General features: G+C 39.3%; 1 protein-coding gene and 1 non-coding gene across 6 annotated transcripts in view; one reads left to right on the forward strand and one right to left on the reverse strand.

Annotated features, from left to right (window-relative positions):
• Window positions 1-17047, forward strand: part of CLASP1 (cytoplasmic linker associated protein 1) — a 178775-nt gene that overhangs the window by 18412 nt on the left and 143316 nt on the right. For all 5 annotated transcript variants that reach the window (XM_063288799.1, XM_063288797.1, XM_063288800.1 and 2 more), the window contains exons 2-5: window positions 6153-6231; window positions 8367-8470; window positions 9915-10006; window positions 10115-10190. In XM_063288799.1, the coding sequence (XP_063144869.1) occupies window positions 6153-6231; window positions 8367-8470; window positions 9915-10006; window positions 10115-10190 (351 nt within the window). The remainder of the gene's footprint in view (window positions 1-6152; window positions 6232-8366; window positions 8471-9914; window positions 10007-10114; window positions 10191-17047) is intronic.
• On the reverse strand, window positions 4035-4161 carry LOC134488706 (U4atac minor spliceosomal RNA). The gene has a single exon (XR_010067023.1). It is a non-coding gene; the product is annotated as a U4atac minor spliceosomal RNA (small nuclear RNA).

Genomic DNA, 17047 nt, shown 5'->3' on the forward strand with positions numbered 1-17047 from the left:
ATTTTTATGCACAACAACCCTGTGGGGAAACTTGGGCTCTCTTGAAGAATAATAATACACATGGTGTGGGACAAAATGCAGAAAAGGCAAAGCACAGAAATAAAAACTTGCATATTCAGGTCAATAAAGAAAAACCCATAGTTTTTGTTAATACAGATAGTCCTCACTTAATGACCATTCATTTAGTGATGGTTCAGGCTTATGATGGTGCTGAAAAAACTGATTTACAACCGGTGCTCACACTTATGACCATCGCAGCATCCCTGTGGTCACATGATCACAATTTGGGCACTTGGCAACCAGTTCACATTTATGACCATTGCAGCATCCTGTGGTGACGTGATTGCCATTTTTGACCTTCCCGGCTAGCTTCTGGCAAGCAAAATCAGTAGGGAACCACGTGATTTATTTAACGTCCACATGGTTCGCTTAACAACTGCAGTGATTTGTTTAATGACTGCTGCAAAAAAGGTTGTAAAATCAGGTCGGTTTTGCTTAGTGACTGCTTCGCTTAGGAACCAAAATTCTGGTCTCAGTTGTGGTTGTTAAGCGAGGACTACCTGTACAAGAACTCTGGAAGGGTCACTATGCTCATGCCCATCCTATAAACAGCCATTTGCTACAGAAATCAACTGTACAGTATTTCTTTTGCCTAACATTTCTTTGAAAAGTTTTCTTTTGCCATGTGTTCCTATCTAAGCCTTGTTTAGCATGTTTCAGGCTGCCTGGACCCAGACGTGGAAGTAAACCCCTTTCCCCAACTTGGGGGTTACCGAGTGGCTTACCTTGGCCACTAGGCTGAGGCCTGACTGAAATCTCTCAGACGCATGATGTGGTGCAGCTAGATAAGCTGTATTGCAAACCTGAGTGAAGCTACATTGAACAATTGATTGTCCTCTCTCTGTGAGAAGATGCAGATAGCCCTTAGGCCCCTTTGCTGCGGCTTCCCACATTTTCTGTGTTCCTGTGGATTTTTTGCCCTGTGCTTCATGGCCTTGAAGCTGAGCTGCTGTTGGTTGTTGGGACCACTGACATCTCAGGCCTGAGAACCTCTGGATCTCCAGATGCACTGACCACGCTGACAGAAGATTAGTGGGAGTTGTAACAACCCAACAGATTTGAAGGATGCCAAATTAGGAAAAGCTGGTCTCATCAGAAGTTATCATCTTCAAGCGTCCTGCCACTTGAACTAAAATGGCTGGTAGTTTCTCTGTTATACTGCATTGTTTTGGGAACACCTTAAGAACACTTGCATGGACCTGACTTTGCTATCATTGTGGTGCAAATAAACCTTCTTTCATTTGCACAGGCTTTCCAAAACATAGTACATTCCATCATATGGTGTGAGTTGCTTTAGCTGTTCAGGTAAAGCTGCTTTCTAGCTGAGCTCAACTCCTGGTGACTTCATGGACTTCAAATATAGTACTCATGTAGTTTTCTTGGCTAAGGTATGTCAGACTTGCTCTTGCTTTCTTCCAGCATGTTTTCTCACTTCCCAGAGTAGCCTTCAGCATTGTGGTTTTTTACCGGCCTCCAGTCCAACTAATAACAAACTCCAACTTGGTTAAATTTTCCAGAAGAAGCCATGATTGGCTAAGTGCTGCTGCCACATAGCTGGATGATGTTTCTTTTGTACTTTTGATGCTCAATTTCTGTTTTTCTGTCAATTTGTGTATCTGTTGATTTTTGTACTATTTATCTTTTACACTCCTAGGAGACTTGGGGGGTCACAATCTTTTGTGACTGAATACATATAATACAAAATTCCTGTTTGGCTTGCTGGGAAGAATATTCTTATTTTGAAAGACTGTATGGTAATATAGATCCTGATCTACTTGGGCACCCTTCATGAATGCTCAAGAGTCTTAAGTTGTGGAGTCCTTGGTGCTGAGTTTAGTGGTTTGCTTGCAGACATTTCATCACCTGACTAGGTAACATCATCAGAGCCAGTGAGTGTGGGGTTTGCTCCCTGTTTACATACAGTAGCTTGCCCTGCCAGTGTTGGTGGGGGTGTGCTTTTCTCCTTGGTAGTTCATTGATTAGGTTATTGTTTTCTGCTTGATTGTTTGTCTGGTTTTAATCCCTGCTTATCTGGGTGTTGGTTGCTAGAGAGGATGTGTCCTGGTCTTTTGTTTCCTTCTTAGCTTTTTTATTGTCTCTTTTGAATGGTGTATAAATGTGGCTTATCTCTATGTGTCTCTTGATGGCTAATTTGTCTGAATGCAAAGCTCCCAGGAATTCCCTCATGGTTTTGGATTTAGCTTGGTCTAGGATGCTCACCGTTTCCCAATTGAAACTGTGGTTGACTCTGTGCATGTGTTGTGAGATTAAGGAGTTTTCTTCGTGTCTTCTGACTGCTAGTTGGTGTTCATGGATGCGCTCTGCTAGTCTTCTGCCTGTCTGTCCTATGTAGTGGCTGCTGCAGTCCTTACACTGTATGTTGTAGGGGACTCCTGTTTTCTCTTCTTGGGCTACTGGGTCTTTTGGGTTACTTAAGATGCTTTGGAGGGCTTTAGTTGGTTTGTGTTGGTTGTAATAGTCTGTTGGTTGTTTCTGAGATGCTTCTGATGTATGGCAGTGGCACTTTTTGATAAAAGTTTCTGTGGGTATCCATTTTGCTGGAAGATGCTGTACAGATGATCTGTTTCCTTTTTCTGGTGTTCTGGGTTGCTGCAGTGCACTTGTGCTTTTCTGAATAATGTTCTTACACAGCTCCTCTTGTGAGAGGTTGTCACTTGCTGGAGTCCTGAAAGGGCAAGGTAGCCCTTTTCTTCTCTGCTTCCTTGCAAAATGGGCCACTCTTGATTCCCCTTGTAGAAATGCATGGTTCACAGCAGGTGGCAGCCTCTCACCAAAACTGGGCTGCTCTCAAAAATGCTAAGTGTGATTGGACCTGGTTAACATTTGGATGGGAGACCACTAGGAAATCTCAGAGCATTAAGCCAGACTGGGAGTGAAAAAAAAAAATCTCAGAAGGTGGCAGACCTGAACCATATTCATGTTATTGTTAAGAAAACTAAATGAATGGATCCATGTAGTTGCCAGGAGTTCAGCTTGACTTAGGGGAGGCTTTACCTAAAAAGAGAGCCAGTTTGGTGTAGTGATTAAAGGCACCAGGCTAGAAACCTGTAACACAATATATTTCCTCTTACATTCCTATCTCTGGAAAAAAAAATCCTAATTTTTCCACTTAGATAGTTTGGGTTTGAGCTAGTTTGATGTAATGGTCAAGGCACCAGGCTAGAAACTGGGAGGCTGAGAGTTCTGGTCCTGTCTCAGGCACGAAGCCAGCTGGTGACCTTGGGCCAGTCCCCCTCTCAGCCCTAGGAAGCAGGCAAGCGCAAACCACTTCCAAAATCTTGCCAAAAGAACTGCAAGGACTGACCCAGGAGTCAACACTGACTCAAGGCCACCCCACCTTATCTAAAAAAGGATGACTTGTCCAAGGTTGATAAAACAGTTGAAAACCAATACAGCTCTGCGTTAGCTTTTTTATCACCCTGTTTCTGCAAATGTAATACAAGAATTGGGGAAAAAACCGCCTATCTTCCCTAACGATCTATCAATATTTTCACAGCCAGTGTTTAACTTTTCTGATTTGTCAGATGCTTTTGGTGATTCAAGATGCTTTACTGAACAGGTGGAAGCAGTCATTTGAAAGGTGGCTTTGTATGAGATTCAAGTACCTCTGTGCTCATGGCTGTCTGGATTTTTTTTATTGAATAACAACAGTACATAGAATGAAAAGCTTATTGAATAATAACAGTACATAGAATGAAAAGCTTAATTTAAGGATGATTGCTTTGCAATAGTTGTAAGAACATTTTTTCCCATCCTTCTAGCACAGCTTTGATTATTCTGGGTATACCACGTAATGACCCATAGCGCCATCTGGTGGCAACTTACTGGATTTTTGCAGGGTGAGTTAAAAACTAACACAATTACAGCGAATAATTATTACATCTGGTATAAGATAGGAAATCGCTCCCACCATCATCGCTTATATGCCTCAGTTATCGAGTACAGTAAAATAAGGTTCCAAAAATTGCACCTCATTTGGGGGACAAGCCCCAAGGATGCCTACGTGTTGTGTAGGTGTTAGCAGTACTGTTCTCACTAGACGTTCATTGAACAGTAGCGCAACCCCAAGATAAGGACGGTTGAGAAGCTGTGAGCGGACGGCAGGCTGGGGAAGTAGATGGGAAACCCACTAAGGTCATAGTGAGGCGCGAACCGTGTTTGCTTGTTTAGACTGCTTTGGGGTGGGCGGCGTGATGATTAATTCCCCCGTTTGTAAAGCATTTGCGAAGCAAGCTGCTTCTCTGCTTCTCTTCGTGAGTTTGGAGGTTACCCAAAATGCCTTGCAGTGGTCGCTTTGCATAGTGGGCGGTGCTATGGGTAAGGACAGCGCGAGGGCGGTCTGAAGCTTCGAGGCAATGCCTTTCGTTCGCGAAGATTTTTTCTTTTTTTGCGCGCCTGGCCGGGCCTGCGGACTGGTGGAGGAAATTGATCCTTCACGTGCTGTTTAGGATTTTTAGGCTGCACGCTATACGTATCCTCATTGAATCTAGCGGTTTGGATTTCTAAGTGTGTAGGACTTTGCTGTTAATTTTTTTTAAGTTGAAGCCAGTAATAATGTTACAGACCTGTTCTCCAAACAGACACAACCTTACTTTCCCCATCACTGGACTGCAGCTTCCGCAACCCGGATTGTGTGACTGAGAATTATGGGAGGTGTAGTCCAGCACCCTTGGGAAGCACAGGCATGAGGAAGGTTGCCCTAGATGGTAAGCTTCCTGTAACAGAAGAACTCTGCAGGGAAATTCCTTGCTGTGTTTGGAGTTTAGTGTGCTTAGACTACTTATTTCCGAACTCTGCAGCAGGTACATTCCGGGAACTACATAAATTTGGTATTTAATGGCTTTCTAAAATATATGTTAGGTTTGTTTCATTTGAGAATGCTTCACGTGAACACTTCTGCAGCCTGGTTCCCTGCAGATAGGTTGTGCCTGCAACTCCAAGAATCCCCAGCTTTGTAGTCAGAACATTTGCAGGGGCCCAGGAGGGAGGAAGGCTGTTTCAAAATTACAGCTTTGTAACAGCGTTCTTATTTTTTAACTTGGCCTTTTTAAAAAAAATAATTGTGGGAACATTTACATCTTGCACATCATGTGTAGCAGAAGTTATTTTTTTCTGACTCTTTCAAATTTGAGGGTGCATTTACATTTAAGCCAATATATTCACAGTAATTGTAGTAATGGTGTCAAGAGTGGGAATTAGTTAAATGTAAGTATTGCATTACTTGGTCTCTCCCCTCCACCTTAAATGTTTGAAGTATGTATTCAAAATCCATAACTGGATACACTAATAATTTATTAAACTTGTCAGTTGCCTACCTCTCAGTGATTCTAATCCTTTAGTCAGTCATAAATGTACTGCCCCATAAGGATTTGAATTCCCCCCCCCCATAGAGCAACATGGCTTAATCTTGCCTGTCTTAAACCAGTACTGGTAACTTTTATGGAAATTAATCTTTAGACTTGCAGCTGTTGCATAGACATCGGCCCAGGTTTGCTTAATCACAACCAAGCAGCCACAAACAAAAATACAAAACTGCATAGCCTGACTTCATTCCTCCATTCCACTCTTCTTTTGTCTGGACTTATATCATGGCTTGATTAAATAATAATTACCTACCAAGCTTAAAACTTTAATATCACTTTATGATCCAGAGTCTTCAACCTGCCATTTAAGTATCTGGGAAACAAGAACAGAACAAACAATGGAACATCTACTGTCCTGAGAGAAGTTGGATAACTGAATAGAGGGATTTACTCCAATAAAGGTGCATAGCATCAGGCGGTACATTGGTTTCTGTTCATCTAAGTCATTGAATTGGGTTTACCTATTTCAGTAGCATTTGCCTAGTTACACAGCCTTATCTACAGCATTGGTTAACCTGGAACAGCTCCAGATCCTTTTAAGCATCAAAAAGAAGGTTGTGCAAGTTTTAACATCCTTCTGTTTTGAAGTTAAAAGAGTCCATTCCTATAATACCTTTTTTGGTGCTTAGCTTGCACATTCACTTTATGTTTCTCTTCCACATTCAGAGATTGCCTACATCTTCTTTTTAACACTTTTCTTGTTTTCAGGTTGTCCTGCTGGGCTTGGACATCTTATCTGCACTGGTGTCACGGCTCCAAGATAGATTTAAAGCTCAAATTGGCACAGGTGAGGTAATCAGAGCCAAGGGATAGGTTGCTGTATGGCTGCAATGTGCTATACTTGCCCTCAAATTATGTTTAAATGAAGCTGAAATTAAGGACCACATCTGTGGGTCGGCTTGTTCTTAACTTGTTAGTAAGAAGGAATTGCAACCTGCAATGGCTGAAAAGTAAGGAACTTTGCCGTTGGTATGAACACAGAAATTACTTTGTGTTGCCGTGATGTTAGCAGATAACTATATTTTGTTTTTACAGTTAACTCTTCCCTGCTGACCATTTAGTAATGTATGGGCTGGATTCATGCAATGTACTAAGCTAAAATGCAGTTAGATGGTTGAGGATGTAGTGGGGATCCAACCATTGTTTTAGCACGTATGAAGTAGACCACTATGCTAAGCCATAATATGGTTTGCTTATTTGGATAAAGCATGTTATATGAATACAGCAATTGTGTTAACCCTGGTTTAGGGTTTAGTATGTGGTGTGAACCCAGCAACAAAAAGTGTAGCTAAAGTTTCCAGTCCAAAGCTTGATGATTCTCTTTAATGGCCATCACATTATAACACTAAATATATTTATAGCTGCTTCTGTCTGCATTTGTTGGGGCAAAGAGAAGAAGGGAAGAGACTGTTTCTTGTAGAGCATGCATGATGTTCAAAGAGGATACAGGGCAGAACATGCAGGGACTGTAGTTCCTTTTGAGAACTGTAAATTGTGAAAAAGATGGAAAAGGAATTAAGTTTGCAGTCAAAGAACCCTGCTGGAAATCCAGGCTTGTGTTCTCTTTTCAGGCTTTTTTTGCCCCATAGTTTAGAGAATAAAACTTTGTATGTCATTTTTTAAAGTAGAGATGATTAGGTCCTGAATCCTGCAAGCAATGGCACTTGAATGAAATTGTAGACTCAACACCAATCATTGCTGATGCTAGTTTTCAGCTGAGTGGATAATGCACCTTTGAACTTTGTACAGGCCATAGGGAAGTCAATACCTGTGAAAGATTCCCATGTATGTCCGATGACAGTGAATTATTGTTATTTACAGTATAGATTGCTGAATCCCTAAGGACTTTTACACATAAGATACATAAACAATATACAGTCAACTCAAAGTATACAGATAAACATCCACAAACCAATGAAAGCATAGAATAAAATTAAATTAATCAAACCAAGATGCCTTCCGAAGAAGCTCTATTTTGAGCAGCTTCTGGAAAGCAGTCCTGGATACCCCCTGGGAGGCCATCCCAAAGAACTGGCGCAGCCATCGAAAAGTAGTGTTTCCCATACCTTCCTTGGATCATACACTACTAATAGTTTAGTAGTGAGCTGGCCAGGGCAATTCCAATGGGTGAATGTACTTATGCAGATAATTAGCACCAAGCTATGAAGGGCTTTAAAAGTTAATGCCAATACTTTAAATTGTACCCAGGAGCCTATTAGTCACCAATGCAGGTCCCATATCGTTGGTATAATGTGTTCCCGCTGGCAAATACTGGTCAGCATGCAGACTGCTGCACTCTGAACCAACTGCATCTTCCGAGTGATCTTCAAAGACAGCTCCAGGTAGAGTGTGTTTCAGTAGTCTGAGCAAGTGATGATGATGATGACATGAGCCGCTGTAGCAAGATCCTACCACCCCAGCTAGGGTTGCAACTGATGCACCAACCAAAGCTGGAAACTGCACCCCCCCCCCCAGACTACAGCCTCCATCTGCTGTTGTAGCAGGAACCATGAGTCCTGAAGAACCTCAAGTCACAGCCCTGTTCCTTGAGGGTAGGGATACTGCATAATTAATTGCACTCACCATGCATACTGGATATTTGTATATTGTGTTAACTACTGGGATAGTGATAGGCAGCAGTTACTAATACAGTGCATTAAAATAACTGTGATTGGACATACTTGGAAAGCTTTATCCAGTAAAGATCATGTTGGTCGCAGCATAAGTAAACATCATATTGGCAGGGCGGAATTGTTCAGAATCTGTTGTCCAAGGCAAGTATCTATTCCTTCTGTATGAGCAGCTTACCAAAACCACCATTCAGGGCACTTGAGAAGGTAGACATATTTCAGTGTTGATCTGTAATTCCAGTTCTGTTTTTCTGAGCCCTCCTTTCTAATCAGCCTTTCTTTTTGTCCCCAGTGTTACCTAGTCTAATTGACAGACTGGGAGATTCAAAAGACTCTGTACGAGAGCAGGATCAGACCCTGCTGTTAAAAATCATGGAGCAAGCTGCTAACCCCCAGGTGAGTTCTTGGAATTGTACAAAAATCAGGCAAACTTATGGTACCTGCTCCATGAAAACCACTCATGAGGAAGTTAAATTTGTATTGAGCATTTTTATTATGCTTAATAAACTCTGTTATTCAAATAGGATGGGTGCTGTGTATCAATCAAAGGCAGGATCATGCAGATTGAAGAGGTAGCAGCAACATTTTTATCAGTACTTAGAGGTTATGGGGAAGCCAGCAGAACAGTGGCAGGATTTATATCAGTGGCTGTTGCAGAATGATATCTTTAATTAAAATGACCCAGAGAATTGGAATCAGTCATCTCCTTTATGATACTGTATGATGAAGCTAGAGCAAATAGCTAACCTGTGTATTTGTTCAGAGTAATTGTGCTCCTTTTGTAATCAAAAGTAAATCACATTGGAAGCATACTTTTGCGGGCACCAAAAAGAACAGGCATACAAGCCATGTGCGGGATGGGGAGGGAGCGATGGATCAGCCTTACTCTTTTTTTTTAATTGAACATAAAGCTTCCATTTATAATCTGTGTTTGGGTAGCAATATTTTAGAAGATTCTCATCCTCAGCCCTTTCTATTCAAAATTCTACTTTGTATTATGTTCAGCAGATTAATGCCAGAAACAGCATTAAGTATATTTTAACAACTCTGAGAAAGATCAGTATTGAAGCTACTGTATTCCCATATCTACTACGCTGAGTAGGAGATCCTGAGACTGACCATTCTTAAAGCAGCAGGATGACTTTTTCATTTAGAACAGATTATTCTTTGGTTTTTGTTCTTTAGAACTTATTACTTCCTTAGGTTAAGTGTCTATTCCTTTAAATGGTCTACTGGATAAGAATTTATATTTGCTATAAAATCTCCACCACCCCAAAAATTGTGCCACTGAAAATCAGCCACTTTGCCACCAAAAAGCTGTGTCATGATCTGGGAATATTCTGTGACTACAGAATAGGGGTTAAGATGCACTTGAGGACTGTAACGGTGGGTTGCCCACACTTGCTTTAAAACTTCTGAATAAAATTATTTATACGTTATAAAGTATTTTATAGTATAAATAATATAATGTTTAGAATTCTATCAGTAGAGCAGCGGAATCTTATACAAGATATTTTTAGTTACCTTGCTTTGATGTTCAAAATATAAGTTTCTAGAGACTCTATGTGTAGATATGATAGGAAGCCAGGCAAGACAATATAATGAGGGCCATATCAGTATATTCTCACCCAATAAAAATAAACTTTAAAAATATTTTTCAATAGTTAATTAGTTCCACTTACTATGCCTAACTTCATTCATTTGTGCATCCACACATGCACACTATGTATGCAACCCCATCACACTTTCTTTTCTTGTGACAATAGGATGTTCAGAATCAAGCAGATGCAACTGATCTTGATGTTCCCCCCCCCCTTACTTTCTTATATCTATGTGATAGTACGTGTGGGACAGAATTTTGGGAGGATTCAAACACAAGAATTTCCGGACAAGAGAAGGAATTTGCCTCTGCCTTATTGCAACTCTTAATGCGTAAGTTGGACTATTATGCCTAATTTGTATCTGCATTCAGTTCCTTTGAAAAATAATTAGCTGATATGCTGCTTGCTTTCTTTTCTATTGCTTTTTCCTCTGTCTTAGATCTGGAGCTCAGAGTTTAACCTTGAGCAAGATTGTGCCCCATATATGTAACTTACTTGGTGATCCAAACAGCCAGGTGAGTTGTTAATGTTGTACATTTCCTTACTTACATCCTTCCTGGAGAAGAATAGCCATGCTAGAGGTTTTTATTTTATTTTATTTTTATTTTATTTTTATTTTATTACTTCAAAGCTTTACCACACACAAAGTAGCATTCATGTGACTAGGAAAGTTTTAACTTCTTTTTATTGACAGCAGATGCCTGTACATTTTAAGATGTGTATCATCATCTTTAAGCAGTAACTCCTTAAGGAAGCGCTGTCTTTTATGGGACTCACATGGCTGCTACTTCACAATCCCAGGAAAAATGCAGTTAATTTAAGAGATGTTGACAGATGTTATGCAAAATCACTTTTTTCCTGTTTGAATCTAGATTGATGCACTGACTTCAGGATTAAGACTTACCCATACATTCTTGCTTCTGCCTTCTCAATTCTCCAACTGTACCTTGTAAAGGGAGTTCTCTCCATATTTATTTGTCCATATTAGCATTGTCCAAGCAGATTGAGGCCTTGATAAAGCAGAATTCCCGGTTGTTCAGAGAGGCTTCTCATGTTTGAGTGAAAGCACGTACTTATTTCATTGATTTAAAACATTTCTATCCTGCTTATACTGTTCTAATTTCTCAAAAAACGTTCACACAGACTTTGTTGTTCAACTGACAGGCAATCTGACAGAGTGGGGTCAGTGTACTTGTCTCCAAGATTAGTCCTCCCATATTTGCAAAATAGAGAGCCAGTTTGGTGTAGTGGTTAAGGCACCGGGGCTAGAAACCAGAAGACTCTGAGTTCTAGTTCCACCTGAGGCACAAAGCCAGCTGGGTGACCTTGGGCTGGTCACACTCTCTCAGCCCTGGGGAGGAGGTAATGGAAAACCACTTCTGAAAAACCATGCCAAGAAAACTGCAGGGACAAGTTCAGGCAGTCCCCAGGAATCAAAAACTGACTTGAAGGAAACTCCCCCTCACAAATTGCATAAATAAGACACTAGTTTGCCTTTATTCTAATATTATATTGCAAATGCCGATCGTGTCTATAGTAATGAATATACAACTCTCATCAGTTAGGTTTTTTTAATATTTTATGCAAATGGAGGTCCTTGCCTATAAGTGGATGTATTTTCAGGGGAATGGAATTGAGCATCCTAAGTTTCCTGACTTTCATATTTCTTGCTACAGATAGTTGTATAGGTTTATGATGTGAAAAGTTGCAGCATGAATACCAAGGGCATCATGGTATAAAGTTTATTTCAAAATTGGGGGGGGGGAACGGACTTCCTGGTAGTGAGATTTCTAATACAATGTGATATAGACTCATATATCACAACCCTGTTTTAACTGTTGTTTGCTGAATAAGCTTTAATGGCTGGATTCTCACTGCACAAGTTGAGAAACTAGCAAACCATATTATGCTGAGTTCTGCACGCAGCTGATTATATTCAGATACTATTTGTGCAATGTTGTGAACAAAAGCAGGGAATATTTGAATTAAAATTCTGTATACTTTGTAGTGTGTTCTGCAATTGCCTAGAAATTCTGTGTGTTAACCAGCATGCATTTTGTAAAAAGGAAGCTATGCAGGATGCTGAAACTCTGTCCTCATCCACTTGAAGGCCTGCTAAACCCAACCACTTGCCTTCTGCTTTGAATTTGGTTATACGTATCTAGCTGCTTTTTTTAACCATTTGTTTTGGCTATACAGGACAAATGTGTATCTTGCACTGAAACTGTAAGCTCAAGCTAACACTATTTTTTACTAGAAGACCAACTTTTCTGTTTAAACTGTGTATGCTTTCAAAAAGAATGCTGAGGCATTTGCAATGCATATTTTGGCTCCTGCAGCTGATCCATAGACTGAAGGTTACTTGGCTGTGAGAGCTTATGTGTGAATAGAGTATAAAGAATGGTTGAATTTGTTGGCTCTCTTCTTCCATCCCTGTTTTCATTTCCTAATTTACTGATGTGACGCTTTAATGAACTGAATGATTAAAACAGTGCCTCTAATGTGACTCTTAAAGCAAAACAGTCTTTTTTCAGACTAGTATGGAAGTTTAAAAAAAGGCGTGCATGCTTTAATGAGTAGCAGAGAGTCACAATAATGAGTAGCAGAGAGGTGCTGTGCTCACTCTAGGTATGAAGTATTTCTTCCAAATAATTTTTGAAGCAGCCATTGCTCTAAAAAACACTGAAGAGCAACTATTGCTAGAGAGTAAGGAGGAATATTCCAGTTGTTTTACAGGTACTAATTGTTCTCTCTCTCTCTCTTTGATGTAATTAGTCTTTCCCCCAAATGTAGACATTTCCTAATTATCCCTCCTCTTAACCCTTTTGAGCATGAGTTACACATGGCACTTTAAGCCACTTTCTTTGCAAGTATCTTGTTATTCTCCTGATCAGGCCAGAAAACCAAGATAGAATTCTACCAGTTCAGATCCATATATAATTAGAAATAAATCTATTTATGGATCTGAACTGGGCTTAAAATAAATCAGTCAGTTTAATAATTGGAGTTTACTAAAAGGGGTAGATAATTCAGATCTTACCAGAATATAATCTTTCACTAACTGCTGTAAAGCCACAGTGAATCAGCACTGTTATAATACACAGACTGTGAGTGCAAAATCCATCATTTTGGGAACAGGGTGCTCCAAGCTTCATCTGGAACCCAACATTTGGAACACTTCAAACTGCTTCTGGATTGGAGGATTTAATCCTAGAAACTGCCAGACTGGCTTGGATTTGGTGTAGTCTGAAAGGATAATAGTGTTCCATTCCTAGTTGAAATGAAATAGAAAAGACCATTGACTTTGAGATTGGTTTGCTTTTGAATGATTGTCTGTGGTATCCTTTACTTGGGGTATCCTTTTTAAATGAAACCATAGAGAATTATTTAATATTACTTTGATATTTAATTTTAAACACTTTGATATTTAATATATTTGCTGTATGATTCTAAATCCTGATTTTCATCACTATTTTTCACCTTCTCCTTTCCTCCTTCATAGTAATTATTATAACATTTAATTGTGCTGTGAAGAAGAATAGCAGCAATTTGTTACCTTCATTCACTGTTCCTGGAATAGAGGCCGGGATCTAATGCATAGTAAGCCAGACAGCCAGTGTGTTGGGGTTTCTAATTTCTTTCTGCAAAGACTTCTATGTTGCTCAGATAACTCATTTGAGTAGAGACCTGAATATAGAACTAATAAATAAATGCCTCATCATAAACGTTATCATGTGTCATGAAAGGCTACTGTTAAGAAATTCCAGCCAAGTATAACCTTGGCCATGCTTTTATATATTGATCTGACTCTTAGCAATAGTGCCTAAGCTGTCTTTAGGGGCCATCGTGTATTTTATTATTGAATTTTAATTGTATGAATTGAGGCAATTGGGTTATCTCTTTTATATTGTTTTATATTATTGTATCCTACCGAGAACCGTGAAATTGGGCATTATAGAAAAGCTTTTGATAAATACATCAATAAATAGTTCCCCCTAAACCCATAAAATTGCTTTGCCTCTGGGGCTTACTTTATTTGTATTTAAATTGGAAAAAATAAAATTGCAGGCCTGTTTTTAATTGAATACATTCCCTTTTTCCCCAATCTGTCATGAAATCTATGATGATTAACTAAACATCAAGTATTGAATGATTTTATTAAAGGCTCGATTCATAACCTAGAAAACAAGAAAATGGGGAGAATTACTATAATGCTCTTGAGCTCAGCTCAAGCATTCTTTCAGGCAGTTTCCTGGAGTGTATATGTGTGATAACTCAGAATTTATTTAGAACTGCTTTCTCCAGCTTGGTACTCTCTGTATGTGTTGAGAATTGGCCAAGATGGCAGAGAATTTTGGAAACTGTAGCCCAAACCAATCTGGAAGACGTCAAGCTGGAAGAAACTGATTTAGAGTAATACTTTAGATCATTACCAGTTTCCCTGCAGGAAAGGAAATAATCCAGATGCTTTACATGTTTGCCGGGAGGCAAATGAGTTGCTGGGTTGTACAAAGGAAATGCTAGTGACTGTGACACAAATGTACATTTAAGTTTTCTCCTTCTATCTGGAGTGATTATCTTCTGGATGCATATAACCCTCTTTCATGTGTAATTCTTCACTAATGGATCTCTGGGGATGGGGCCGACAGCATGGCCCTACTCTTCAGTAGTCATCTTTCATTTATGCACAAAGAGATCAACACTCTGTTTATCTGCCTTTTTATTTATTTATTTGGGGCAGGGGGAGATGGGCTACTTCTGAGGTATAGGAATTGCCCAGGAATCCTGAGGTTGATGTCTTCCTGCCTCAGGGCATAGGTAGAATGCTTGAGGCCAGTAGTGGAAGTCCAGGTTCCAGAACCTTTGCCTATAATCAGTTGTACCCTTGAACAGTGACAGTTGAAAAAAAATATGGGTGAGTAATTTGGTAGAAGGATGCACAAAAGCACCCTTTAACATATATATTTGGCCCTCCTGTAATCATTCCTTTCCTCAGAGTGTTAGGAGTTTGGGCATCCGGTTGGCAAAGCCTTGTTTTCACCTAGTCTTGCAATACAGTGGCTTACCTGTGGTTACCATGGAGACCAAGAGAGCTTTCAGCCATGATAACCCAGAAAGGTGGAAGAACAGTGTGGAAGTCTGGTTTGGGATGAGGATAGAGGCCTAATGGAGATGGCTGGCAGGATGAATACAATCTGTGGGCAAGAAGAATGGAGGATTGATTAGAAAAGTTTGCACTTCTGTGAGAAAAAGATATAGAAGGAGAAAGTATTTCTAGAAATGCTACTTTTAATGTCTGGATGCCTGTGTGAGTTCTCCCCAGATCGATTTTGGATTTTAACCTCCTTTTAAACTGGAACTTCTGAATCAGTGTGTGGTGCTGATCAAAGACAGGTAGCCACATTGACCTATTATGACATCGTTTATAAGGCCAGTCAAATCATATTCTCATTATAACCATCTAATGTATTAGAAGTGCTCATGATGCAGAATGCAAGAGTTCAACTTAAGCAAAACTGTTCTTTAAAATTTTACTTTTAAAACAGGTAGAAGAGAGTGAGGTTAAATGCTTCAGACTCAGGCCTTGAGCCTAAAGTGGATGTGAAATCTGTAACAAAGTATATATTGAACCGAGATTCAGCCTATGAATTCACTTCTGTTGATTTTATTCAACAGAATAAAAGAATTCACTTCTGTTGATTTTAGTTATCTTATATATTTAAATTTATTGACTGCCTAACTCCAATGGAATCTGGGCAGCAAACAAAACTAGAAAAAAAGCATAAAAACAGCTTAAAACATTAAATCAGATGGACAGCCTAAAATGATATAATAAACAATAAAATCAAATCTGGTTTAACCATTGGCTGAATAAGCTATAGTGGCCTCTTTCACACATAACACTCAGCTATAAATCATGGTTTACAAACCACTGTAACATACATCATGCCAAAACAAAATCAAAATCCAAGCCTGTTGCTGTTCAGTGTGAGAAATTATTTTGCTTTTGCCTTAGTTGTTACTTTTCTTAATCCCCATTCCCTCTAATTAAAAAAATCCAGATAATGTTGATTATTTCCTGTCTCTTGGAAAGGTAGAAAATCCAAAGCTGTCTATAAAATTTAGAAAAGCCAGATATTTTTCTAGTATGAACTTTTCGAAGACTCTAACATCTTCCGTTAAGCATGATGGCAAGAAACATGATTTGTTTATATCGCAGGTATATTGTAAATAAACTGACAAAAGTTAGTAATCTGTGGATGCTGGTAGAGGAGAAAAAGAGTTTGATTCCTCCAGAAGCAATCTGCTGCAATCGTATGCTGAATTTGAAGGAGGATATTTTCCTTATATTTTCCTTCTCTAGGAATCCACTTGGATTGCATCTTAGTGCTAAGGGAAGATGTGGTCCTTTTTCATTAACATACTAATCAACTGCATTTTTGTTGTTGTTATCTGTGGCTAGCAGGCCATGGTATAAGGCTGGAAGGGTTGAGATGTGATTGAGTCTGTACTGAAAATCAGATAGTTAATTACCATATGCACACAAAAATTACCGTAAAGTTAGCCAGATGTGTCATTTGCAGCAACACATTGCAAAATGTCTTGTGGCACCTTACATACCATATTTATTGCTACAGAACCTTTCATGAATTGTGATCTCCTTCAGATACATTAGATAGTTCCAGCTTGTCTACTAATCTGCTCTGATACTATTTCTCAGAGCCTTCAGAAATTGTCTCCAGAATTGGATAAAGAATGTTGACAGTCTCTTTCATAATCTTAGATTTTTGCTTGGGCATTGTGAAAAAAAGATGCTTTGCAAGATGCTCCCACTCAGAAACTTTGCTTATCTGCTGCATAGGATAAGTCCTTCCTCTGGCCTGGAGTGAACTATTTTGGGAGTTGCGTTTGGCCTCTGCTGTCATTATATTTAGAAAACTGTAATGGTGTCTCTCTTCCACCAAGCATTCATTCATTTGTTCATTCCACTTATATCCTACCATAATCAGATTGATTTTTGGCTTTTACTTGCTGATTAATTTTACTTTGATTTTAACTTCTATTTTAGAACTTTCTGTATTTTCTGTTTTAATCATTGCTACCTGCCTTGCCTACTCATTTAAGTGGAAGGCAAAATGATGGATGGATAGATAAATAGTAGATTGTGATTTGTTGTGTTGTACGAATCCATTCAGTTGTGATTGACTTAATGCTTGGTTTAAAATAATGGCTTTTATGAATAGATATTATTGGAAAACAAGGAGAAAATTTCTTTTCCTGCCAAGACAGATTGAAATATACAAGCATATCAGTTAATCAATGAAGTTTTCATTAATTGGGTAACCGGCCATGGTGTCCGGAGCCAATTGGC

The sequence above is a fragment of the Candoia aspera genome, chromosome 1 (genome assembly GCF_035149785.1).
Source record: "Candoia aspera isolate rCanAsp1 chromosome 1, rCanAsp1.hap2, whole genome shotgun sequence".
NCBI lineage: Eukaryota > Metazoa > Chordata > Lepidosauria > Squamata > Boidae > Candoia > Candoia aspera.